Source organism: Natrix helvetica (genome assembly GCF_964273705.1).
Source record: "Natrix helvetica genome assembly, chromosome: 6".
Taxonomy (NCBI): Eukaryota; Metazoa; Chordata; class Lepidosauria; order Squamata; family Natricidae; genus Natrix; species Natrix helvetica.
Window position 1 is genome coordinate 73,890,864 of NC_138553.1, and position 26,712 is coordinate 73,917,575.

At 43.6% G+C, this 26,712-nt stretch overlaps 1 protein-coding gene across 1 annotated transcript; it reads left to right on the forward strand.

The window, feature by feature from the left end:
* The first annotated feature begins 1,908 nt into the window (after positions 1–1,908).
* Positions 1,909–26,620, forward strand: SAMM50 (SAMM50 sorting and assembly machinery component). The gene is made up of 15 exons (XM_081957485.1): positions 1,909–2,016; positions 4,817–4,927; positions 5,905–6,006; positions 6,811–6,898; positions 7,825–7,931; positions 10,052–10,182; positions 12,473–12,560; positions 14,564–14,692; positions 16,219–16,290; positions 18,711–18,797; positions 20,528–20,598; positions 23,431–23,498; positions 24,388–24,534; positions 24,700–24,841; positions 26,439–26,620. The coding sequence occupies exons 1-15, from the start codon at positions 1,996–1,998 to the stop codon at positions 26,482–26,484; spliced, it is 1,410 nt and encodes a 469-aa protein (XP_081813611.1). The 5' UTR covers positions 1,909–1,995; the 3' UTR covers positions 26,485–26,620.
* The last annotated feature ends 92 nt before the right edge of the window (positions 26,621–26,712 follow it).

Genomic DNA, 26,712 nt, shown 5'->3' on the forward strand with positions numbered 1-26,712 from the left:
ATGCTGGGAAAGATTGAGGGCAAAAGAAGAACAGGACGACAGAGAATGAGGTGGCTGGATGGAGTCACTGAAGCAGTAGGCGTGAGCTTAAATGGACTCCAGAGGATGGTAGAGGACAGGAAGGCCTGGAGGAACATTGTCCATGGGGTCGCGATGGGCCGGACATGACTTCCCAATTAACAACAACATAGTATCTGTACATCTAAGCAAAGCTTTAGACAGAGTGCTTCACTACATTCTCCTTCAAAATATGGCAAATGGGTAAAATATGGCTAAATGATGCTGTGAGGACACATCGTTGGCTGAATGGAGCATTCAGAGAATGAAACGCCTGTGAGTGGCCTTCAGAGCATCAAGTGGACGGCCAGTGGACTCTCCTGTTCAGCGTGTTTTCAATGAGCTTGGATGAGGGAGTTGAGGGGCCATATAAAAAGTTGGCAGATGACAGAAAGCTGGGATGGATGGCCTTTGAGGTGTGAGAGAAGACTAAAAAAAAAAAGTCTGGGAAGAGTTGAGCTGATGGCCAAAATAAATAAGACAGCACTTAATAAGGGAAAAATGGAGATTTTTGCAAATGGGGCAGGAAAAAGGTAAGGAACCAGGATAGGATGCGGAAAACCTGGCTTAGTAGTAGCATATCTAAGTGGGACTTTGTTGACCCCCAGTTAAACATGAACCAGCAGTTGTTAAAAATGCCAATGCTATCTTGACAGGAGCATAAAAGTCCAGACTTTGGGACCTAATTAATCCATTCTGCCTTGGTTGGATCCCACCAGGAAATGTGAGGAGCACCAGAGTCAAAAATAACACTGATAAATCGGAATAATGTTTTGAGAAAGGCAAAGAAGATAGTGAAGGGTGAGAAAACGAAGCCCTCCGAGGAGTGGTGAAAAGATTTGGGAATGTTAAGCCTTCAAAAGAGATGGTTAGGGGTGTGGTAGGTCATCCATCTTCAAGGATCTTCAAGGAGCAGAATCATTCCCCTTGTCTGATTGATTGTTTCCGCTTAGTCCAGGGGTGTTCAAACTTTAAGACGTGTGGACTTCAACTTCCAGAATTCCCCAGCCAGCATTCTGGGAGTTGAAGTTCACAAGTCTTAAAGTTATGGTTGGCTGGGGAATTCTGGGAGTTGAAGTCCACACATCTTAACGTTATGAGTGGTTGGGGAATTCTGGAAGTTGAAGTTCACACGTCTTAAAGCTATGGCTGGCTGGGGAATTCTGGGAGTTGAAGTCCACAAGTCTTAAAGTTGTGGTTGGCTGGGGAATTCTGGGAGTTGAAGTCCACAAGTCTTAAAGCTATGGCTGGCTGGGGAATTCTGGGAGTTGAACTCCACATGTCTTAAAGTTGTGGGTGGCTGGGGAAATCTGGGAGTTGAAGTCCACAAGCCTTAAAGTTCCCAAGTTTGGACACCCCTGACTTAGTTCCTTCCTGTCCTGTGTATAAAGGTGCGGAGTCCAGAAGAGGAGAGAGTGATGCTTCCGAGGAGAACAATATCCCGTGGAGTAATGGTAGCAGAGGCGACCAGGAACTTCTGCTCTCACTGCCTGGCCTACCCGTCAGGGTTGCTGGCCTAGGAGCAAATGGAAAACTGGCTACGGATCGCTTTGAGATACGGGAGGAAAGGCAGCACTACAGCCTTCCGCCAGAGGGCAGCGGAGGGTTTGTCTTCGGCATGCCTTTGCTGCCCTCCAGCGGCTCCTCGGCCATCTCGCGGTTTAGCCACTAAACAGCTGGAAAAGAACGGCCGGAAGTGTTGGCATGGAGGGGAGGGGAGGTCTTGCTATCATTTCTATCTCTAAAGTCCCACGCCGGGCCGAGGGAAGCGATCCCCTTTCCCCCCTTTCCGCCCTTTCCTTTCTCCGGGCCAATCAGAAGCGGATCTTCTCCTGGGAGCTTCCGGAAGAGGAGGAGAAAGAGGCGGTGTCGAGGAGGAAGGAGGCGACCGCTGCGCATGCGCGGGAGGCGTAGCGGCGCGCTTTCGAGGCGGAGGCCATGGGGACGGTGCACGCGCGGGTAGGGAGCTCGCCCGGCTGACCTTGGCGGGAGGGGGGGGCATTGGGGGTCCGACGGTGGTCCTCTGGGCGTGTGCAGAGGGCCTCTACGCTTAGGCTGCTCCGGAGACGGTGGGAGGCATCGGATTGACCTCGGGTGACCCCCCTTTCCCATGTTAGTGGGAGATAATTGGGTTGCAGTTCAGTCCTTTCCTGTTTTAAATAAAGTGGAAAAAGACACCCCACACCCAATATGGCATTTGGGTCCATTGATGGCATTCGTCGTTGGATTTACAGGCGTCTTTATAGGCAGTCCTCGACTTACGGCAGCTCGTTTAGTGACCGTTCACAGCGACACTGAAAAAAAGTGACTTGGGACCGTTTTTTTCCCATCCTTTGGCAGTGTCCTCACGGTCCGGCGATCGAAACTCAGAGGCTTGGCCACTGACTCAGACTTACGACCGTTGCTGTGGTCCCCTGATCCCCTTTTTGCGACCTTCCGACAAGCAAAGTCAACAGGGAAGCCAGATTCACTGAACAACTGGCTTACTAACTTAGCAACCGCTGTGATTCCCTGAACAGCTGCGGCAAGGGAGGTCGTAAAGCGAGGCAAAGCTCACTTAGCAAGTGTCTCACTTGACAACAGAGATGTTGGGCTGGGTTGTAGTCGTAAGTCGAGGACTGCCTGTATTTTGGGCAGCCTAAGCAGAGCGCCTTGTCCTCCCTGCCCTCGTTTCTCCTGCAACGACGACCTTGCGTGGCAGGACCAGCCCCAAAACTGAGTTTCCTGGCTTCTAACCTATCTGCCTTCATTCCTCCTCAGATTGGCTGTCATTTTAGTCAATGCTCGTGTGTGTGTGTGTGTGTGTGTGTGTGTGTGTGTGTGTTTGTGTGTGCGCGTTCCTATGCTGTCCCCCATGTATTGATTAGATAACAAAAAGATGCTATCCGGCTATAGAGAAAATGATTTTATTCTTGGCTGGTCCCACTAAGAGAAGCTTTCTGAGATTGGCATTCAATACCAGTTTGTGGGTTACCCACTGAAGATTATGGTGGGCCCAATACAGGTAGTCCTCGGCTTACAACAGTTCATTTAGTGACCGTTCAAAGTTACAATGGCACTGATAAAAATGGTTTACGGTCATTTTCCATAGTTATAACCTTTGAAGCATCCCTAATGTTTATGTGGTCAAAATTCAGAGGCTTGGCAACTGGTTCATACTTACGACCGTCGCTGTGTCGCATGATCGCCTTTTGCGGCCTCCTGACGAGCAAAGTCAATGCGGAAGCCGGATTCACTTAACAATCGGGTTACTAACTTATCAACTGCCGGGATTCACTTAACAGCTGTGGCAAGGAAGGTCGTAAAATGGGGCCAAACTCTTAACAAATCTCACTTAACAACAGAAACGTTGGGCTCCATTGCGGTCGTAGGTCGGGGACTACCTGCATGTTCATGGGTTACTCACTGTGGATTCTGGTGGGGCCATTAAGTTTATCCAGACCTGGTGGGCAAATATTTCCCATCCATGCTGGCTGAGGTATTCTGGAAGTTGAAGTCCATTCATTTTAAAATTGTCACAATTGAAAAAGGCAAGACGTTAAGACTCAATAAATGCTGAAAACTAAAGTTGATTGTGGCAATGAAGGAAGTAAGGAGATGACAGCTAGGGGAAGATACTTTGATGCCCCAAGCGATGACTTACTGCCCTTCATGGTGTAACCCAGGGCTTATCTGTAGACACCCCAATTGCTAATATTTAGTGATGCACACCTGTATTGCATGAATACAACATTACCTCACTTACTTTTGTTTCCAGTGTAAAGGGATAGTGATGGTTCCTAATTAAAACATACACTTGTTTTGGGAAGTAGAATAGAGTAGAGGGGTAGGGTAGGATAGGGTAGAGTAGAGTAGAATAGAATTCTTTATTGCCAAGTGTGATTGGGCACACAAGGAATTTGTCCTTGGTGCATAAGCTCTCAGGGTACATAAGGAGAATAAAATACATTCACCAAGAATAAAAAGATACAACACTTGATAGTCAAGGTTACTAATAAGCTATCAAATCGTATTAGGAAACAAAAACAATAGAAATTGTAAAGATACAAGCAACATGCTTATAGTCCTATTCCTATTCCACCTATTCCTATATAGTCCTATTCCTATTCCACCTATTCCAAGCAGCTGGCCTGGCTTAACTTTGATTTAACCATATCGCTCCTGACGGGTTTTTATTGGGTATTTTAATTATATTTTATTTAATTATCTAGGGGTTTTTAAATACTGTATTTTAATTGTTTTATTTGTCAGCCGACCTCCTCCTTGTGTATGTCTCGGTATATGTCTCTGTTATATGTTTGTTTTGTCCACATATTTATTTCATATGTTTCGTTGTACGCCGCCCCGAGTCCTTCGGGAGAGGGTGCGGCTAAGAAATAAATATTTATTATTATTATTATTATTATTATTATTATTATTATTATTATTATTATTATTATTAGTCATAAGTGGGAAGAGATCGATACTAGGAAGGAAGAGAAGAATAATAGTAATACAGTCTTAATAAATTATTTGACAGTGTTGTGGGAATTAGTTTAGCAGAGAGATGGCATTCGGGGGAAAACTGTCCTTGTGTCTAGTTGTTCTGGTGTGCAGTGCCCCACAGCGTCATTTTGAGGGTAGAAGTTGAAACAATTTATATCCAGGATGTGAGGGGTCTGTAGATATTGTGTAGGTGGTGCGTAGGTGAAGAAACAGATCATCTAATAATCTAGTAGTTTATCTGATCGATTATAAACTACTGAATCTGCATTTTCAGAGTTTGGAGCCTCTTCCCACGAGTGGTCCTGATTTTGGTGGTGTCGGTGAAGAAGCAGAGCTTGTGGAGGTTGAACCAGAAGCCAAACAAGAAATTCTTGAAAATAAAGATGTAAGTATAAGGATTTCTTGCCTTCCCCTTGACTATGTAGAGCAGGGGTCTCCAACACCCGGCCCACGTCCTGTTAGAAACTGGGCTGCACAGCTGTGGTGAGCAGCGAGTAAGCGAATGAAGCTTCATCTGTATTTGCAACTGCTCCCCAGCGTTGGAATTACTGCCTCAGCTCCACTTCAGTTCATCAGGCATTAAGATTCTCCTAGGGGTGCAAACTCCACTGTGAACTCCACCTCCCCCCACCCAGTTTGTGGAAAAATATTCTTCCATCCAATTGGTCCCTGGTACCAAAAAGGTTAGGGACCACCAATATAGAGTACTGTACTGTTATGCAATTAAAAAAGATGTTACAAATGATACATCTTTGGAACAACTGTGCCTGACATATTTAGAAATAAACTTGTCTTTTTATGTGACACCTTGCATAAATTCAGGTGGGCAAATGTAGTTAAGTATTTTTTTTAACAAAAAAAGTAAAAAAAAACTTAAACAGAAGGATACAATTACCTCCTTTGGGAAACATCCAAGGAAAACTAAGAGGATGTATTTAATGAGTTTGTTTAGGGGAGGCATTTGTTTGATCTGACTTATTAGAATAAAATCCTGGGCTTCAGTTTTGAAGAACTTGGAGGAATTAAAAGTATTGGTCTTCTCGCCAAAAATTGCTTAGTTTAGATCAGGGCTGTAAAATTCCCAGCCCGCTAGCCGGATGCGTCATGTGCTGGCCACGCCTAGTCCTGGTTTAGCGAAGGGGGGGGGAAGTCCGGATACGTCACGAGATGCGCTGTGATGATGTGAGTTTGACACCCTTGGTCTATATGCTCCCAACTTTTAGGTGGTAGAGGATCTGCTTAATATTGAACATTTTTCACAAAATCTGTGACAAAATCTTTATGCTGATGGAATCATTATATCTACTAATGCAATTTCTAATATTTGCCCATTATTTAATGCTTGTTACTTTGTTTTTTTAGGTGGTTGTTCAGCACATACACTTTGAGGGACTTGGAAGAACTAAAGATGATATTATCATGTATGAAATCGGTGAAGTTTTCAAAGCTAAAAACCTGATTGATGTGAGTGCTAAAATCCCTTAACACGCTATCCAAAAATCTCAACAACTATGTTATATTAGCATCTTTGTTTAATTCCATAGACATTTAGAAATATGATTGCTCAACTTGTGTGCCCAAATAATCTTGCAAAACTTTACTAAAACGTTTTTAGTATTTTGGAAGCAGGTTTTGAGTATCAATTTGGGATGGTGGAAAGACACTGATTTTTTTTTTTTATGGATACAGATTTACGAATTTCAGGGGTTACTTGTGACATATTAATATGCAGGGCTTTTCAGTATGAATTATCACAAACTCAGCCCTCTGATGTGAGTATGAAATGAGCTGCCACAGGCATTTTAGGCTTCAGTGTTGCATATTTTCATTAAATTATATGAACATTCCATAGTTAATGGCAGTTTCTTTGTGTAGCTTTTCCATATTGCTGTGATCTTTTCATACCCCTCCAAAGGCAGTAGAAATTCTGCATCTGATCTTGAAATCTGGATCAGTAAATTACTCAAATAGGTACCTGTGCTCATATCTGAGAAAAGGAATTGATTTTCAAGACAGTAAAGTATCTCTGGGGAGTTGGTTAATTTTTTTTTAATGAAAGGATAAGCACATAATATGTAATCCAAAGGAATTAAAATCTAATTTTGTAACGGTTCAAGTACAGTACTTAGAAAATTCAATTTTTTAATGACCAATGCACAGCTCTTTGAGTTAGTTGTATTAATTGGCACCAAAGGAATGGGTGTTGATTTATCATGTTGGTATTGGAAATATTTGTAATAATTTGATTATGACTTTTATATTTTGAAGGTGATGAGGAAATCACATGAAGCTCGTGAAAAGCTCCTCCGCCTAGGAATATTCAGACAAGTCGATGTACTGATCGATACATGTCAAGGTAATAATAACAGAATAACAGAGTTGGAAGGGACCTTGGAGGTCTTCTAGTCCAACCCCCACAATTTCCGTAGGCGAGCCTTTCCACTGGTTAATTGTTCTCACTGTTAGGGAAATTTCTCCTTACTTTCAAGCTGCTTCTCTCCTTGATTAGCTGAAGAAGCTTCTTGGATGAGAAGCGAAATGTCTCCCAAGAAAAACCAGGAAGTCCAGGTGCCTCTTGAAAAAGCACCTTTGGCTCTCTTCTCATCAGTTGAAATCAAATCAAATCAAATCAAAATCAAATCATTTGAAGCTATGGGCTGTTGTGCTGCTCCCTGCATGGAGAGATTTGAAAGATTCTGGTAGACAAAAAGAGTTACAAAAAAGACAAAACAGTTATGAGAGGTGGATCAGTAGCACATCCAACATTTTTGATCTTGGGACTTGTGGTCCGTTTATTACAGAAGTCGTCGGGTGGTTTAATTTTTCAATATACACTTAAATTGCCCAAAAAAAGAATTGTGCTCCCTATCCTGACATTGTACTTGGAATCAGACTGCCTATGTTAGAGTGGGAAATTGGGTATGGCCCGTGGAGTTTTCTGCCCTCAGCTCCCAGCTAGTACAGGACTAGAGCTGGGGATGGAAGGGGTCAGGCATCTGGAAGTCCTTCGCTTTCCCAATTGAAATGAAGGTAACTTCAGCCTGGTTCTCCTGGGTGCCAGTCTGGCCCTGTAACCACTACCCCAGCTCGCGCGCCAAGCCTGTGGTATCACCGGTAAGCAAATCACACCTAGTTTGCCCAGTTTTGATGCTCAAAAATTCTGTGTAACTCAATCTGAATCTATCTTACTGTTCATAAGTGTGCATAACTTTTCGGCCAGGGGGCTCCGCCCTGTTGGCTTGACGAATAAATGCACCTGTGTGTGTGTGTTTGTGTGTTTAGGTGATAATGCTCTCCCAAATGGGTTAGACGTCACCTTTGATGTAACAGAACTGAGAAGACTAACTGGAAGTTACAACACCATGGTTGGCAACAACGAAGGAAGCATGGTAGGTCTTGCATCATTGGTTTTTTTGCCAAGTGTCAGCTCTGAAACACGATAGCTGGGCCATCTAAATAGAAACACGATTGAAATAGTCTTCCAATTGTACACGGCCCATTGGTGCTGCTTACAGTATAGGTCAGTGATGGCGAACCTATGGCACGCCTGCCATAGGTGGCATGTGGAGTCATTTGTCAGGGTACGCGAGGTGCTGCCCTGTCAGCTGGCCAGCACGCATGAGTGCGCTGGCCAGCTAAGTTCGCCCTCCCCAGGCTCCAGAGGCTTTATAGGAGCTTGGGGAAGGCGAAAAGAGCCTCCCCTGCCCTCCGGAGGCTTCATGAGCTTCCCTGAAGCCTCCGGAGCGCAAAAAAACGGCCCTATGGGTAAACCGGAAGTTCGGGAACTGACTTCCTGTTTGCTCGGAGGGTCGTTTTGAACGCTCCGGAGGCTTCAGGGAAGCCTCTTGAAGGTCCCTGAAGCCTCCGGAGGGCTTCCGGGGGGCAGGGGAGGCTGTTTTCACCTTCCCCATGCTCCTATAAAGCCTCTGGAGCCTGGGGAGGGCGAAAAAAGCATGCAAAATGGGGGGGGGTCGTGCCTGTAGTGCGCGCATGGTCACTCGGGGGTCGCACATTGCATTATGGGTACGGCACCCTTGCACACGACCCCCCTGCGCTCCCCCAACTTATGGCACGCGACCCAAAAAAGTTTCGCCATCGCTGGTATAGGTGGTACCTTGCTCAATAGTAGTAACTGTGAAAGGGATCTTGGAGTCCTAGTGGACAACCATTGAAATAGGAGACAGCCGTGTGCAGCAGCTGCCAAAAAAGCCAACACAGTTCTAGGCTGCGTAAACAGCGGGATAGAATCAAGATCACGTGAAGTGTTAATACCACTTTATAATGCCTTGGTAAGGCCACACTTGGAATCCTGCGTTCAGTTCTGGTCGCCACGATGTAGAAAAGATGTGGAGACTCTAGAAAGAGTGCAGAGAAGAGCAACAAAGATGATTAGGGGACTGGAGACCAAAACATATGAAGAACGGTTGCAGGAACTGGGTATGTCTAGTTTAATAGAAAGAAGGACTAGGGGAGACATGATACCATTGTTCCAATATCTCAGGGGTTGCCACAAAGAAGAGGGAGTCAAACTATTCTCCAAAGCACCTGAGGGTAGAACAAGAAGCAGTGGGTGGAAACTAATCAAGGAGAGAAGCAACTTAGAACTGAGGAGAAACTTCCTGAAAGTTAGAACAATTAATCAGTGGAACAGCTTGCCTCCAGAAGTTGTGAATGCCCCAACACTGGAAGTCTTTAAGAAGATCTTGGCTAGCCATTTGACTGAAACGGTATAGGGTTTCCTGCTTAAGCAGGGGGTTGGACTAGAAGACCTCCAAGGTCCCTTTCAACTGTGCTATTGTATTGTATTATATTGTATTCTGTAATTACTTAGGAATATGAGTTCTACGCTTTTAGATTAGTCCACCTTAGAGTAAAGTAAGAAACAGAGATGAGAACCACTCCCTAGAGTTGAACATGCCTGAAAAGGGGGAAACCTTCACCTTTATTTTAGATTTAGAGAACAAGAAGTGGTTTCTTTTTTTGTCTGGAAGGAAGATAGCTACTTTTCTTGTTGATCATAACAAAATATAGATCGATTAGTGTTAAGAAGGGATGCGGTGGCTCAGTGGTTAATATGTCGATCAGAAGTTCGGCAGTTCAGCGGTTCGAATCCCTAGTTACTTGTCCCAGCTTCTGCCAACCTAGCAGTTTGAAAGCACGTAAAAAATGCAAGTAGAAAAATAGGAACTACCTTTGGTGCGAAGGTAACAGTGTTCCGTGCGCCTTTGGCGTTTAGTCATGCTGGCCACGTGATCACGGAGGCGGCTTCAGACAGCACTGGCTCTTTGGCTTTGAAACAGAGATGAGCACCGCCCCCTAGAGTCGGGAACGACTAGCATATATATGCGAGGAGAACCTTTGCATTTACCTTTTAAGGTTAAGAGCTGAAGACTTGGCTTTTCAAGATTGCAAGGAGAATGGAAATTTTAAAAAGCTGATAGAGAAGCTAATGGCAAAGAGCGTGTCTGTATGAGCCACAGGCCAGCTTACCATCTATCGTGTTCTACAGGTCCTTGGACTCAAACTGCCTAATATTTTGGGGCGTGCCGAGAAGGTGACATTCCAGTTCTCCTACGGCACCAAGGAAACGTCATACGGTCTCTCCGTCTTCAAACCACAGCCTGGTCACTTTGAAAGAAAGTAAGACTTTTAAAGTACGTGAATGCTATGGGCACACATTTTAGAGTCTCTAAAGTTCCCATTCGATCAAGATGGTTTATTTCCAAGTAAACGTAAATGGGCTGCTCTTTAGGTTTTTGTAAGACTTTTCTTCAGAGTCAATTACTGTATGATCATGGATAACTTTTCCCCCAGATTGTACCAACTCCGAGCCTGTTTTTTTCCCTTCTCTTTCATGTAATAAAAGGACAGTTGGTTTCAGCTTTCCCGGTAGTTTGCTTAGTGGGCAGTCTACAGCATCATCCCTTGCATTCTCATTATTTATATTTCGGTGTCACCCTTACAATCTACCCCAATCAGTCCTACGTATGCAGTTCTCAACCGAACCACTTTGTTTTAAGTACCGTGCTGTGTTAAATGTTATTTTCAGGTTCTGGCTGCGCATAAAGTAAGTTGTTTTGATGTGGGGATCCCAATGGGTCCTTCGTTTGGTATATGGACCAAGGTAACAGCCTCTCACCCCCTTATACAAGCAACAATCCAATAGGATGTGAGGCAGGTCTTCTACCTCTGTCGTTCTGCAAATGCAGAGATGCTCACTGTGGGGTATAGAATGGAATCTCCCATATCTGACCATTGTGTCAAGCTGTTCGAATCTCACTCGCGTAAATATCTCCCTAAGATGTTTTGGCAGTTGTAATTTCAAATTTTATAACAGCGGGCACCAAGCTTTTGGGTGCCAGGGACCATAGAGGGTGGGTTTTCTGCAGATGTGGGGAGGGGGGGGTTTCTGTGCTGCCTGCATCCCAAGCATGCGTGGATGGAGCTTCGCTCACTTGTACAGCCCAGTTCCTGGTGGGAACAGACTGGTGCCGCTTCACGGTCCAGGGGTTTGGGACCCCTAATTAATAAGAAAGGAAAAGGGGATGCACATGGCTCTTTAAAGATGCTAAAGTATTACTCAAACAGCACTCTGCTGCTTGAGAGGAGAGGAAGAAACCAGAGATAATATTTTAGCAGAAATCTTCAGCAAGATTTTAACTTTTTTTTATACCCAAAAGATACCTTAGAGAGAAAAAATCATGCTGTTTTTGAACCAATAAACCTATTTCTGCTTTTGGTTTTCAAGGACATGGAATAATGGACGAGAACTGAAGTACTATACACCTGTATAAAAATTGTTACCTGCCATTCTTTTCTTGAGGAGAATTGTAGTCCGAAGGGGATTGGGGAGTGGAAGGCGGCTATTTCTAATATTTGACATCTCACATTTTCTTACTATTCACTTCTTCGCACATTGGCACCAGACACTGAGGAAACAATCTGATTGCTCTTAATTCTCCAGTATAGGCATGGGTAGAAGATGGTGGTGCCCAGTTATATGTAGAAACCCGTGAATACATGCCCGTCTTTCTGAAAATCAAGCTCAGAATTCTCTCTTAAATATTTAGCTTCGGCCAAGGGAGTTTTCCTTCCAACAGTTATACATCTGCCGTGTGGGATTAATTTTCTCTATTTTAAGTTCCTATGTCGAGATTATTTTGTAACTTATTTTGAATGAAGTTGTTTTCCGACATTAGTGAACTTGGAAAGGAACAAAAGGATGTAGAATTATATAGCTGCTCTTCCTTATTGTTAATGAAGACCAATGTCATGCCATTATGATAATAAAATCTGGCAAGATAATTTGAGCCTGCATTCTGCATTCTATGAGTGGTTGTTTTCTTATTTTCTTTGTTTGCAGTCTGGATCCTATCTAATCACTATCATAGATTTGAGCAATAAACAGATTATAGACAGGGAAGAATCTGTTGGTGGGGGTAAAGGCTGTTATATTACCTTCCTGGTATCTTCCAGATGCGTTGGATTTCCTCTCTCACAATCTTAGCACAAGTTCTGTTGCTGACATCCTGTCTTATAAACTTCCTGTTTCTTCCATGATGGAAAAACATTCCTTTTGCTAATACGAGCTTGATTTTTATTGCACTGGCACAGTCTTCAAATATTTGTGCCCCAGATTAAAATGAATACAAATATCTGAGCTCTTAATATTTCACGAGATGCCAAAGATTACTAAGCATTAAATTGTTGGCTACTTTTTTTTAATCTATAAGATTTTTTCTTGTAACCCTAACCTTAAAAGTACCAAAAAAAAATTGCAACTCTCAGTGCAATGATACATTTTGTTCTTTAGGGTCAAATCCTCCATAGAGATAAATGGAGTTCAGAAGTGTTCTGTCCTTCTCGAGTCTATGTTGGGATTTTGTTGCAGGTTTTTTTTTTAATTTTTGTTTATCTTGTTTGTTTCTAGCATTTCCTTCAATGTGTACAAAGTAACTGGACAATTTCCTTGGAGTTCCCTACGTGAAACCGACAGAGGAATATCAACCGAAGTCAATGTAGGTAAAATAGAGCCATGTTGTCTATCAGTTAGTGAAGGATGGTGAATAACTGGGATGGCACAGTGATTTTGGACTCCATTTCAGAAAAGTGGTGTAGAGTTAGCAAAACAAACATCTGTCTGCCATTGTTTGAGGCAGCAGCTACTTTTCCTGAGATTCTCGCCCTGGGAAAAGGTGCAGCCTTTTTAAGGAGTGGAAGGCAGATGCTATATTTGTGTTCCCAATGGGCTCTGAAGCACCAATTTGGTGCTGCACAGCCCTAACATCAGTGCTTCTCTGGTGACTGCCCTGTCTTCTGCATGTCCCACATCAAGTTCTTTTTCAGTGAGCTTTTAAGCAGATGGCAAAGAATCTTTCAGACAGCTGGCAGACAAGCTTTCCTGTTCCTGGGTCACTGCATTGTTTACCTGCTGTGTTGCAACAAACTGGGATGGGTTAGGCGTTGGTCATTTTTTGTACCTGCACAGCTTCTTGACATTAAGCAAGGTATGGCTTGTATCTCAACATCTTGCCCCTCATTTCAGGGAGAGCTGCTAGACATGACTGATACCTGCTTTTCCCAAATGAAGTTCATCCCATGGCTATATTGGCAACGCTGACAGCAGGAGGCTGAGATAATCTCAATGTCAGCGTTCTAAATACCATGCATGAAATCAATCAGAGACCAAGGCAGAATCATCCTTAAAAGTTCCAATTTAATCATACAGGCATGTTAGCACGTCTGTGGAATCCCAACTCTGATTTTCTTCCTGGAATTCCGCCCAGTTGAAAGTTCATGATCTTATCCCCACACCCATAATCCATCACATGTTCCAATCATCATCTTCCACGCTGGCATCTACACCCCTCTGCTTCCGGTCAGGTGTCGAGGTGCGGAGACAAAAGATGACCTTGGCTTCTATAAAAGAATGACAACAATACATTCCACAATCCTACTCCTTTCTATTCCCCCCTCCCAACTACTACACTAATGAAACAATATAGGAAATTAATAAAAAGTGTGGCAGGCCAAAGATCCTAAAAAGAACATAACTACAGGCCTGACACTCACAGTATCTAGTAGTCCATCTCATCTGAGCCATCTTCCACCCAACGTAGAGATTGGTCATCCAGTTGGACCTTGTTCCCAGACTTTTATGAAATTATAGTGTCTTTGGTTTCAGATTTAAAAACAAAACATTAGCAGCATCTTCTGCATTTTATTGGTTGTGCTAGATCAGGGGTGTCCAAACTTGGGAACTTCAAGACTTGTAGACTTCAACTCCCAGAATTCCCCAGCCAGTCCACAAGTCTTAAAGTTCCCAGGTTTGGACACCCCTGCGCTAGATCTTCAGAATTCTGGGCGTTAAAGTCCACACGGCTTAAAGTTGCAAAGGTTGAGAAACACTGATAAACAGGTAGTCCTCAACTTATGACCACAGTTGAGCCCAAAATTTCTGTTGCTCAGTGAGACATTAGTTGAGTGAAGTTTGCCCCATTTTACGACCTTTCTTGCCAAGTTTGTTAAGTGAACCACTGCAGTTGTTAAGTTAGTAATACGGTTGTTAAACGAATATGGCTTCCCCATTGACTTTGCTTGTCAGACGGTCGCAAAAGGTGATCACGTGACCCCGGGACACTGCCACCGTCATAAATATGAGCATCCAAATTGTGTATCACATGACCAAGGGGATGCTGTAAAGGTGGTAAGTACAAAAAATAGTCACTTTTTTCAGTGCCGTTCTAACTTTGAACCGTCACTCAATGAGCTGTTGTAAGTTGAGGACTACCTGTGCTGTAGATTATGCAAACATGACCAGTAAATGTTTTGCCGCTGTGTAACGTTTTATAATTTTGCTGATTTTTGATGACACATTCCACTTCGCGTATGTCAATGCATGTTTCATTATATGAATTCAATCTTCTCCACATTAGTCCCACAAGCAAATAAATGGAAGATGGAGAAAACCTGTAGCATTTTTCCTCTTCCAAAGTTTGCATTTTCTTTCTTTCTTTCCAAGTTTCCTATCTGGAAAACCAACCACACCCTGAAATGGGAGACCGTCTGGAGAGAACTGGGCTGCCTTGCGAGAACGGCCTCATTTTCTGTCCGAGAAGAAAGTGGACACTCCCTCAAGTCTTCCGTATCCGTAAGATTTTTTAAAAAAATTGAATGCGGGCTTTTAAAGTAACACAGTTTGCCAAGCGATGCCTGTTTAGTATAGTAAATGAGATGAACATTTTAGTGCTGAAAAAAAGATTAATAAGATGAATGTTGCCCATTGGTATTTTAACTATGGATGTTATTATAATTATTACCGCGTTTCCCCGAAAGTAAGACCCTGTCTTATTTATTTATTTATTTGCCACCAAAAAAGCACCAGGTCTTATTTTCAGGGGCTATCAACCACTGACTAACCTCACTTGTGCTCATCACCCCCAGCCTCCTTTTCATTGTCAGAGACCTTCAGGGATTTCTTCTTCTGCAGCTGGCAAGGCTTTCCTGAAGGCCTCTGCAGCCGATCACAGAGCTCTGGATCGATCTGGAGTTTTATTATCAGCTACAGTGGCCTCAGGAAAGCCTTGCCAGCTGCAGAAGAAATGGGCCAGCAAGGCAGGTGTTGGGGTGTGAGAAGCCTGAAGGTAAGTAGTAGGGCAGCTCCACCCCCCCCATCCCTACCCTACCTTAATTTTTGCCCATGCACTCTGGAGAGGGCAGGATCTTAATTAGGACTTATTTTGGGGCAGGGCTTATATTGGGCACACGTATAAAAATCAAGCTAGGACTTACTTTCAGGGTAAGTCATATTTCCGGGGAAACGGGGTATTTTTATTACTAGTTTATAAATACTCAGTATAAACAAATATATCTAGATCAGTGATGGTTAACCTTCTGTTTGTCGCCTGCCGACAGCACATGCACGCGCCCACACCCATAATGCAATGCGTGCACAACTCCCGCACAGGGACACACGACCGCCCCCGTGCATACATGCATGACCCCTCCCTGCTCCCCCCCATGCATATGCTCCGCCCCTTCTCCCATTTTTGGCTTCCAGGTTGGTGCAGGTGCCCCATTTTGGGCCTGGAAGGCCTCCTGCACCAGCCTGGAAGCCAAAATAGGGCGCATGGGCACTGCACAAGGCCCCATAATGCAATGTGAGCACCCCCTGTGCATGCCTCCCGCATGCGTATCCCCCACATTTACCCCGCCCCACATGTGCAGCAATGTCCCGAAGACCAGCTGGCTGTTGGGAGCTGTGCGCGCATGCGCGGTGGGGTTAGGCTGGGGCAACCACTGCCCTGCCCACAGAGAGTGCCCTGCTTGCCACCTTTGGCATGTGTGCCATTGATTCGCCATCATGGATCTAGACAATGCACTGTTTATTAAGCACTTGTGTATTTTAAAGAAGAAAACAAATGTATAGATAAACATCATTTAAAAAAAGATGAATGTCGCCCATTCTTAAGGAGAATCCAAATCTACTAGTTCTGCAGAATTATGGAGGCATTTAGTTTCAAACTGCCAGAGAATCTCTCTTTGTTTTTTTTTTCCTTCTGAAGCTCTCTAACATTGAAACAAAGAATAATAGATTCCAAAGACTGTTTTCTCAACCCACAAGGTTAGCCTTTAATGCTGTCTTATCAAAGTTCCTATTTTGTCTCTTGTTTGTAGCATGCCATGGTAATTGATTCTCGAAACTCTTCAATCTTGCCTAAGCGAGGAGCTTTGCTGAAGATAAATCAGGTATTGATACTGAATTAACTAAGTTCCATTGTAATATGGAGAAAAATAATGCATTTGGGTAAAAAACGTGGATAATCCAAATAGCGAATGGAGAGATCGAATCTGACAAGGGTTGGGTTTTTTTTTTTTTTGATCCCGTCAAGTCAGTATTGACTCCTGGCAATTGCTGGAAAAAGCCCTGCAATATTCTTACCAAGGTCTCAAAAGCAGTTTGCCATTGCCTCTTCCTAGAGCTGAAATAAAGTGATTGACCCAAAGTCACCCAAGTTGGCTTGTGCCTCAGGTGGGAACTAGAACTCACGGTCTCCCAGTTTCTAGCCCGATGCTTTACCACTACACAGATCTGGCAATAGTCTGTGAAAAAGGGCAATGGTGAATCCGTATCAACCACAAATTAAACCCAAGCCAGCACTGTAGTGCAGTGGCTAAAAAGGCCAATGTTATCTTGTGGTGCATTAAAAGAAGAAAGAGCTTAGATCACAGGACGTAATTTTGTTCTGTGTCCTGTACAAATAAAGGAGAATATTTGTAGCTCAGGGTTGAAATGAAGGCTTAATACATTTCAAGTTATCTGAAGGCTTAATACATTTCCCTTTGGGTTTCTTGTTTTGAAGGCTAAACATATCCACATCCTTCAACCATTCCTAGAAGGCTTGGTTTCTAGCCCCTTCTCTGAACTCCAGTCTGTCAGTGCTCTTTTTAGACTGTGATGCTCAAACGTTCTTGCAGACCTTTCATTCCCAAACTAGGTAACATGAATACAATACAATAGCAGAGTTGGAAGGGACCTTGGGAGGTCTTCTAGTCCAACCCCCTGCCTAGGCAAGAAACCCTATACCGTTTCAGACAAATGGCTATCCAACATCTTCTTAAAGACTTCCAGTGTTGGGGCATTCACAACTTCTGGAGGCAACTTCTGTTCCACTGATTAACTGTTCTAACTGTCAGGAAATTTCTCCTCAGTTCTAAGTTGCTTCTCTCCTTGATTAGTTTCCACCCATTGCTTCTTGTTCTGCCCTCAGGTGCCCTGAAGAATAGCTTGACTCCCTCTTCTTTGTGGCAACCCCTGAGATATTGGAACATTGCTATCATGTCTCCCCTAGTCCTTCTTTCTATTAAACTAGGCATACCCAGTTCCTGCAACCGTTCTTCATATGTTTTAGTCTCCAGTCCCCTGATCATCTTTGTTGCTCTTCTCTGCACTCTTTCTAGAGTCTCCACATCTTTTCTACGTCGTGGTGACCAAAACTGAATGCAGTATTCCAAGTGTGGCCTTACCAAGGCATTGTAAAGTGGTATTAACCCTTCACGTGTTAATCTTGATTCTATCCCTCTGTTTAGGCAGCCTAGAACTGTGTTGGCTTTTTTGGCAGCTGCTGCACACGGCTGGCTCATATTTAAATATGATATTAAACATATTAAACATCATCAGTGCTAATAAGGAGTGAGGTTTACTGTCAGTTTATGTTCTAGTCGCTAACTCTGTCAGTGTTGGGGAGAGGGTTGTTCCACCAACGGGGAAAGCCAGTGGAATAAAAACACTGAAATGTATTAAGCCTTCTGATAACTCGGAAGAGTTGTCGCATTGAGGAAGAAAGGACAGGATCACAACCCATTAGAACGCCAATAAAGGAAGTTCAGGCTAGACATCAGGAGGAACTTCCTGACTATGATAGGCAGATGTTGGAATAGGCCTCACGCAATGTGGTGAGTTCTCTTTCTCTGGCAGTCTTCAAAAAGAGGCTGGATGATAGAAATGCTACACTGAAAGAAGATTGGGCTAGGTCAGGGGTCGGCAAACCTAAAGAGCCATTTGGATCCGCTTCCCACAGAAAAGAAAACACCAGGAGCCACAAAGGTCCTAACCGGAAGCCCCCGTTCAATTCTGGAGCTGACCGGAAGTTCAGTTCCCCCACCATAGAGTCTCCTCCTAGCGCAGCATACTTTTTCCTCTATCTGGCATAACCGAAAGCCCTATCAATTGTGGAGCTGACTGGAAAACCCTCCCCTTGCCATAGAGTCTTCTCCTGGCGCACTGTGCTTCTCTCTCCTCCCCCCCCCCCCGGAAGCTCCTCTCAAAATTGTGGCGCCGACCGGTGACGGAGCCACAGCAGAGGGAGGAGAGAGCCACATGTGGCTCCAGAGCCGCAGTTTGCTGACTCCTGGACTAAGTGGCCTCTAAAGTACCTTCAGCTGTATGATTCTATCATACTCTGCATACTATCTGCGATGCAAGGTATGCAGCATGGATTCTCCCCTCGACATCAATCATGTCGCTTGGCACAGTTGAGCAGTTTTTGCAACAATGTCCTTTTCATTTATAGCAGCACTTAATTTGTTAGTTTAAAATCTAGAGTATTAGGCACCCAGTTTATTGTCTCTGAATTCCCCCTCCATCAACCTCTCCTTTTTTTTCCCAGGAGCTTGCTGGATATACTGGTGGCGATGTGAGCTTTCTGAAGGAGGATTTTGAACTTCAGTTAAACAAGCGCCTCTTATGGGATTCGGTAAGACTTCCACTTCAGCCTTTCACACATTGTTCCTGGCAGGAAATGACTTTTCCTTCATCATCTGTTTGGAATGTCATTGTCAGACCTGCTGCCACTTACATTCCTAAATAGAAATGATCCTTGGCTCCATTTTTTGTTGGGAAAGGTGTATTTTTTTTTAGAAGGCAAGTGTATTACAGTAATGCATCTAGCCAGAACTGTGAATCACTCGCCAAAATCCCTTAAACCTTTTTTCTCCTCTAGTTACCCTTCCATTGTCCGTCCCCTGTCAGATTCAGGCAGGATGTTTTCACAATGGTCAAGCATAGGATGTAGGTGGCATGCCTGGTGACCTTGAAGCAGCGTCTCGAAGAAATAGAGCATTTACTTTCGTTTTCCCCTTTGCTTTCCCTCCAACCCTGAATCGTAGGGAATAGTCCGTCCCTGAATAGTAAGGAAGCACAAGCAAGCATTGAAGTGGCAGCTGACAGTCATAACATAGCATATTTTAGAATTTTTATTTCTATTTTTAAAAAATATTGAATTGCATAATGTATAGCACTGAATGAACAGGTCAGTGTAAAATCAGTTCCTTGCTTATGTCACCATTTCTCAATTTTGGCAGCTTTAAGATGGGTGGAGTTCAAGTCCCAAAATTCACCAGCCAGAAAGCGAGTTGACTCTGGGAGTTGAAGTCCATTCATCTTAAAGCTGCTACATTTAAGACATTGGCTTACGCCGACAAGCTTTTTTTCAAAGGTGGGGGAACCATAGAGATGTTATTATTTTGGGGAAGTCATGAGTCAGTGTGAGGTAGGAGAGATTTCAGTCATTGGTTCTTGGACAGCAGCCACTCCTTGACACAGAACAAACTCTTCTGAAACCTAAATCAGTTTCAGAAGTATTTGGTAATATCGTGGTGGAAGTTTGGAGATAACTACAACGTTTGCATGGGATGAAGCTTGGATAATTCCATGAAGTTGAGAAACTATTTGAAACCAATTCAAAGTGGCTGTGTACAGGATGGCCAAGGAAATGATGTATGCTTCTGTTTTGACTGACTTTTGAAAGTGGCCAACAGTGACCTCCAGCTTTTTATCCTGCCTCCATCTCCCTAGGAGGATCTGGCTTTTGATGTCAAGGTTCCAAGTAACACCCCCCCCCCACCCCCCCAACAAAAGAAGACTCCGAGGCTCGAGTTTCCTCAAAGTTCCATTTTATTAGAGGTGTCCTATGGGCACATCTGGGAAAACCCAAATCTGAAAGCTTTTAGGTTTTCTCCACCCAAGTGAAAATCCAAGTCCCTGCCCAGCACCCACATGTCCATCACATGGTCCAATCAGGAACCGTCCCAACTGGAGATGCCTCCCAGTCACGCCACTACAGGTTCAGGGCAGGATGTCCTTGACTCTCTGAGAAAGGAATGTTATTATGACTATATATCTCCCATACTCCATGCAATCCCCCCCTCCCAGTTTCCCCACAGCATTGAATGTGTCAACCCTGAAGAATTCAAGAAAAAAAAAAGATCCTCCAGGGTTGACATTTGGAGAGTACAGGTGAAGATGTTTCATCTTGGCTCCATTCTTTGAAATGCACTGAAAATGCTTTTCTGCAATGAAAACGTTTTATTAAGAAAAGTGTGTGTGTATGCGCGTGCTCAAACAAGTCAGTTTGATCAAATGTTTTATTTTTTTATACATTCTGAATAAACTGCTTCCATTGAAGAGATTTCTGTTTTTCTGAAGGTTCTCTCAGCTTCTTTTTGGGGTGGAATGTTGCTTCCCATCGGAGACAAACCATCAAGTATTGCAGACAGGTATGTAGGGCTGTGTTGGGGCCCGCCAGCGGCCAGAGGAGCTGGCAGCAGATTCGGACAGTGAGGAGGTTGGGGAGGAACATGGGCCAGTCCTGGAGTCTGGGGAAGGCTCTGATGAGAGCTCTGTGTCGGAGGCAGAGAGGGGGCCAGGGCCGTATGCCAGCTATCAACTGCCTTCAGAGTCACATCAGTGAGGCAGATAGACACTGGGAGCCTGTTCCCAGTGTGCACATGCGCAGAGTTGCCAGACGAAGGGATCAGCTAAAGAACAGGGGTCAACTTGGGAGTAATAAGGCCACAGGTAGAGGATGAATGGCCCCTCCCAGAGGAAATAAAAGAGGAGCCAAAGGGGAGTGGAGTTTGCAGGAGACAATTAGTTCGCTTAATTGGTTCGTGACTCTCCGAGACTCCTTGCCAAGTTCTGCAGATATCGGCCTGTCAGCTTTCCAAGCCAGATAAGGTCTGTGACTGTAAATCCTCCCTTGAAAAACTTCGCTGGATGTGAATGAGCAGAATTCACAGTAAATGAATAAAAGTTTTTTTTTTTCGGGACCAGGAGTTTGCTTCATGCTCTTGGGAAGCCTCCGTAAGAACAGGTTGATTGGCGTGCTTTGGGTTAGATTTATTCTCCCTTCATTACAGGCAGCACACTTTGTAAAATTCCCTTCACATATTTCATACGCCCTTCCAGTTGAGGTCCACAGATCGTATTCCTCCGTTTAGTGTAATGTAGGAGTTTGCTATTGGTCAGCAGTACCTAAATCCGTGTTCTTCAGCTTCAGCGAATTTCAGATGTGTGGGCTTCAACTCCCAGAATTCAATTTGGAAGTTCCTGAGACTGAAACCATGGATGATGCCCAGCCATTAAATTAGTACCGCTCACTTACCACTGTCATGATTTGTGATGGGAATTCCAAGTTGCATTATGATTGTATGTTGAGAACTACTTATAATGGATTAAAGTAGTTTATCCTGAGCATATAATGGTTTAGCAATGGATCATAACTAGTAGTCTTAATGGAGTTTTTTCTACTGTACAGAAGAATATGAAGTTTCTGTTACATTTTTGCCAGTCAAAGGTTTAAAAAACAGTTTGTCTTAATAAAATACGTAGATGGACTTGTTCCAGGAATCCAGTTAATCTGCAATAATCGGATTATAAAAGTTGTTGCCATTCATAAAATATGAAATACATTTGCTTTATTTTAACAGAGGAATGTTTCACTGAATTAACTCTGAAATTCTGAATAATGTCCTGTGCAGGGCCCTAGATAATTTTACATTTGGTGATTGACTGATCCAACTTTCTTAGCACTGATAGCATTATTGCATTAATATGTTTCATCGCCCACTCAGCAAGGTTTTCATACTCAGTTTGACATTTTTGTCTACCTATGGAGTTCTTCCCAAGGATCTGGAATAAGATGGATGTTTGTGGTGTTAAAGGTATCGTTGCAGGATGTAAGCTGTTCTAAGTAAAGCTGCCTTTTGCAATTGACGGAGGATGATTTGCCAATTACAGTAGTATTCAGATGGTGTTCCAGTTGCTTTGGGATTGCATCAAATAGTGCCTATTACTATTGGTATTACCTTTGCTTTCTTTTGCCATAGCCAGATATACTTGTTCTGACCTAGCCTTCCTTAAAAAGCACAAAGCAGAGTCTTGGTCCTGGCAAAACCTCTTTTATTTACACGACTGTGAATTCCTTTCATTCACAGTCAGCAAGGCTTGGCAAAGAGTCTTCCAGAGGAATATTTATCAACACGAACCTTAGCTCGCTTGTACAGCTGCCAGATAAGTAGTTTCCAAATGCAGGGCAAGGCAACACTTGGCACAGAGTCTCTTACAGTCACAAAGAGAACTTTCCACTCTTGAAACGACCGAAGGAAGGAATCGTTTCCTGCAAAAGCCCCCTCCCCATTCGTTCCTCTTTTGTTTCCTGTGGGAGGGGTCAATCACCTCCAAGGCATGGCTTTGCTCCCAAGTCGATCCTGCTTTCTTAGTTGGCTCTTGTCTTCTGGCAGCTCTGCGCATGCGCACACTGGGAACAGACTCCAGCTGTTCCTCTGCCTCACTGCTGTCTAGCTTCCTGTCTGCCTCTGATGCAGAGCCCTCGTCTGAGTTTTGCTCAGCCCACCAGGACTGGCCCATGTTCCTCCCCAACCTCCTCACTATCCGACTCTGCTGCCAGCTCTGCTGGCCACCGGTGGGCCACAACAATACTCAATTTCTGCAACACTTAACAGAATAGTCATGTTTTTGGAGTTTGGGTACTTTCTCTTGTATTCCGCTGTCTCCAGGTACTGCCACATCCACTATCCAGACTTTTTTGTCTTTCTTATTGACAGTTGTTTTGTCTGGGATGTAATGTGGCAGGTGCCCGTCTGTTTGAATTCTAAAGTCCCAGAGGACTTTTTTCGTTTTCTATTACTTGCTCTATTTTATGGTCCCACCAGTTCTTGCTGATAGGCAAACAGTATTCCTTGCGGATCTTCTAATGCACTATTGTTGCTACTTCACCATGCTGTTGCTTGTAGACATCACTACTATTTTTTATTAGTCGTAGCATTAATATACTCATTCAATTTCAGTTGTTAATCAGAAAGATTCCCTCTCTTTAAGGTAGGGCCCTGGGTTTATTGTAGTATTTTGCTGCAAATATACAGTGGGGAGAAATATCTCAGAATCACAGGGACTGGTATCTAAGAATACATTAAAGCATATTACACTGTAAAATGTTCAAGTTGCAATTAATCGCTTAGTGGTTTATAATATAGATAGAGACCTTCCCTTTCTTGAATTTTTATTTTCTCTCTCCACTTTTCCTTTAGATTTTATCTTGGTGGGCCCACAAGTGTACGTGGATTCAGCATGTACAGTATTGGGCCTCAAAGCGAAGGTATGCGTTTCTTTAACCAGTTATTTTGCATTTGTGTTAGCGATCAAGCAATTCTTGTTGAAAGGTTGCTTAACAATTGAGCAACTTGTAAACTATAAACCTCCATCCTGGCTTGTTGGCAGAAGGAATGGAAACCACGGTCTGGAGTCTTACCAGGATAGGGATATAGGCAAACAGGATCTCATTGAAAGAAGATGGAGGCGCTGTTGTGCCCTCCCAAGAGCACAATCACAATTGGGGTTCCCACCCCAAGTTCTGCTTACAGAGCAAGCGGACACTGTGACTAAGGTGGCTTTTACACAGCGTTGGTTGGTGTGTCAGTTGCAAAATTACTTGGCACGGAATGCACTGGACATAAGTCACTTTCATCCTAGTTACGTCTGTATCAGAATCTTGTAATTTACTTTAGATGGGAGATTTAATTTCTATCTAAATATATTCAACCTTATTTCATTCTTTGACAAAGTGATTAAATTAGCAGACCAGCGAAATGCTCTGGACATGGTCTACTCAGATTTCGGTAAGGCATTTGACAAAGTAGACCACAAACTACTTCTTGGTAAGCTAGAAAAGTGTGGGATAGGCAGCATCACCACCAGATGCATTTGTAACTGGCTGACAAACAGTACTCAGTACGGCTTCTGTTGCTGTTTTGGTTTTTTTTTTTTACAGCTTCCTATCTAGCAAATTTAGTATATTCTCCATTGGCTATAATTGGGTTGCTGCTGTTTGCTAAGATTTATCACTCTGCCTGAAACAGTTCACTGCATTTGTTGTGCGAGAAATACCTGCAGAGTAACTGTGAATTTTTTCTTTCAGTTGAAGAAGACTCTGCTTTGAAAAATGTCTCTTGAATTTGTAATTTGGCAAATATTTTCTGCGATTTTAGGTGATTACCTTGGAGGAGAGGCTTACTGGGCTGGGGGTTTGCATCTCTACAGCCCTCTTCCCTTTCGGCCAGGTCAAGGCGGTTTTGGAGATCTCTTTCGGATGCACTTTTTCCTCAACGCTGGCAATCTCTGCAACCTTAATTATGGTAAGGACTAGACTACTGCAATGCGCTGTGCCAGGGGCTGGCCTTGAAGAATGCTCAGAGGCTTCTGTGGTGCAAAATGCAGCGATGCGGGGAGCTACTGCAGGCTCTGTAAGCTGCATCGGTTGTGCCAATGTCTGCTGCTCGTCTTCCCACCTTCCTTCTCAGGTGAAGGACCAAGGGCTCACCTTCAAAAACTGGCCGAGTGCATCCGGTGGTCTTATGGGGCTGGCATAGTCCTGAGGCTTGGCAACATTGCACGATTAGAACTCAACTACTGCATCCCGATGGGAGTACAAAGTGGAGACAGGTACGTTGGTTTGTTTATGTTCAGTAGCTACAGCTAAGACCATAACCCCAAAGCCCCGTCATGCTTCAAGACAATAATCCCACTTCAAGTAGAAAACACCTGGGTGCAAACATTTCTGGAATGGTCAAAACATCTGCTTACAACTTCAAAGAGTGTGTTTCTAATTCGAAATGTTTTGTGTACCTGGGCCAGGGGTTGGCAACCTTAAACATTCAAGGAGCCACAAAGATCCTCACCGGAAGCCTAATTCTGGAGCCGACCGGAAGTCTGGTTTCCCCCCACCATAGAGTCTCCTCATAACGTGGCAAGCTTTTTCCTCTACCTGTTTTCTAACTGAAAGCCCTATCAATTGTGGAGCTCACCAGAAAACCCGCCCCTTGCCATAGAGTCTCCTGGCGCGTCCTCCCCTTCCCCCCAACCGGAAGCTCCTCTTAAAATTGTGATGCCGACTGGCAATAGGGAACCGCAGCAGAGGAATGAAACAGCCATGTGCGGCTCCGGAGCCGCAGGTAGCTAACCCCTGCCCTGGGCTAAAAGGATTTAGATTTTTGTTTGGTGTTGTCCTTTTCCGTTTGACCTAAAATCAGAATTTCGAGAGGAGAAAGTGTGCTGTAGCAGAGAGAAATGCTCCTTAACTTGCCGCAGAAAGTATAGCACTGAACCTATCATTATCATGATCTGTTTAGATTACTAAGTCCGCAGGCTTATATAGGAGATATATCGAATTGGTTCTTTTGGGGTGATTATAAAGAGCATTCCCTCATTCTTAAAAGTAAAAGAATGAGCCATTCAGGATCACAACCTGATGTGTTTTGTGCGTTCCAAACCATTTTCAGACACAAAGTTGCCTTCAGGAAACAATAATAAATGGACTCCTTTGATACATTAGAGCAGTGTTTCTGCTCATAAAATAAACCCATATACCCAACGGTATTAAAATTGACTTCACAATTAAGCCCTTTTGTTTTGTTATTTTTCCTGGAGTTTTGAACTGTCTTAGAAAATTTTTTTTTGTTTTGTTATTATTGGAAACTAGGTGATTACCCGGTGTTGCCCCAGTATTTATTTATAGGGGGAAAATATCCGGACCAAACGTAATTTCTAATGTTAGATTTTCCCCCTTACCGGAGGGAGCCCCCTTGTGGAGTACCGTGAAGCCATTACCATGGCAACTCTAATGCGCTGTACAGTAGAAGCCATTTTAAGGCACAACAGGCTGCATCATAACAGAACACACACCCTGAGGAGTGTTAGGAGTGTCTTACACTCCTAATAATATTTGTTTCCAGAGAGTAAGTCATGTGCATCCATTTAGAAATCCAGGGAAGGCAAACACCACAGGTTCTTTTTGCAGACTTTTTTTGACCATATGGCTAGAAAATAGGATTTTCCTGTGGTCACAAATATGTCTGCTGTGAGTTGCCACCTAGGTTAAGAACTGTGGCTCTTTGGAGGGCATCTGTGTACCAAGTTTGGTTGAAATTGCTTAAGGTGTTCCAGAGTTATGCTGGCACACGCACAGCCATTTATATGTTTTGAATTTATTGGGGAAAAGAGGATATCATTCCTAACCCTTTTTTTTCCTTTGCTTTTCCAGAATATGTGATGGAGTTCAGTTTGGAGCGGGAATAAGATTCCTGTAATATCGGTGGCCTTTGGCGGTGCTGGTCCAAAAGGAGCAGCTAAATTCAAGTGTCACGGGGTGATATCCCAAATATATTTTTATTGAAGTATAATTATGTATGAAGGATTAACTTCAATTAAAAACTGGAAAAAAAACATTTTGTGTGTTTTATCTTTGATTTGGTCAAAGATAATGTAATCTTTTCTCTGGCCTTCAGAACAAGGCTTTGATGCCATCATTCCAGTCA

Bases quoted from the DNA above. Each gene is read 5' to 3' on its own strand.
- SAMM50 (XM_081957485.1), top strand. From the start codon at position 1,996: ATGGGGACGGTGCACGCGCGG. The intron at 20,599-23,430 runs GTATGTAGGGCT...CTTTTCCTTTAG, and splicing joins CCATCAAGTATTGCAGACAG to ATTTTATCTTGGTGGGCCCA. The intron at 23,499-24,387 runs GTATGCGTTTCT...CTGCGATTTTAG, and splicing joins TATTGGGCCTCAAAGCGAAG to GTGATTACCTTGGAGGAGAG.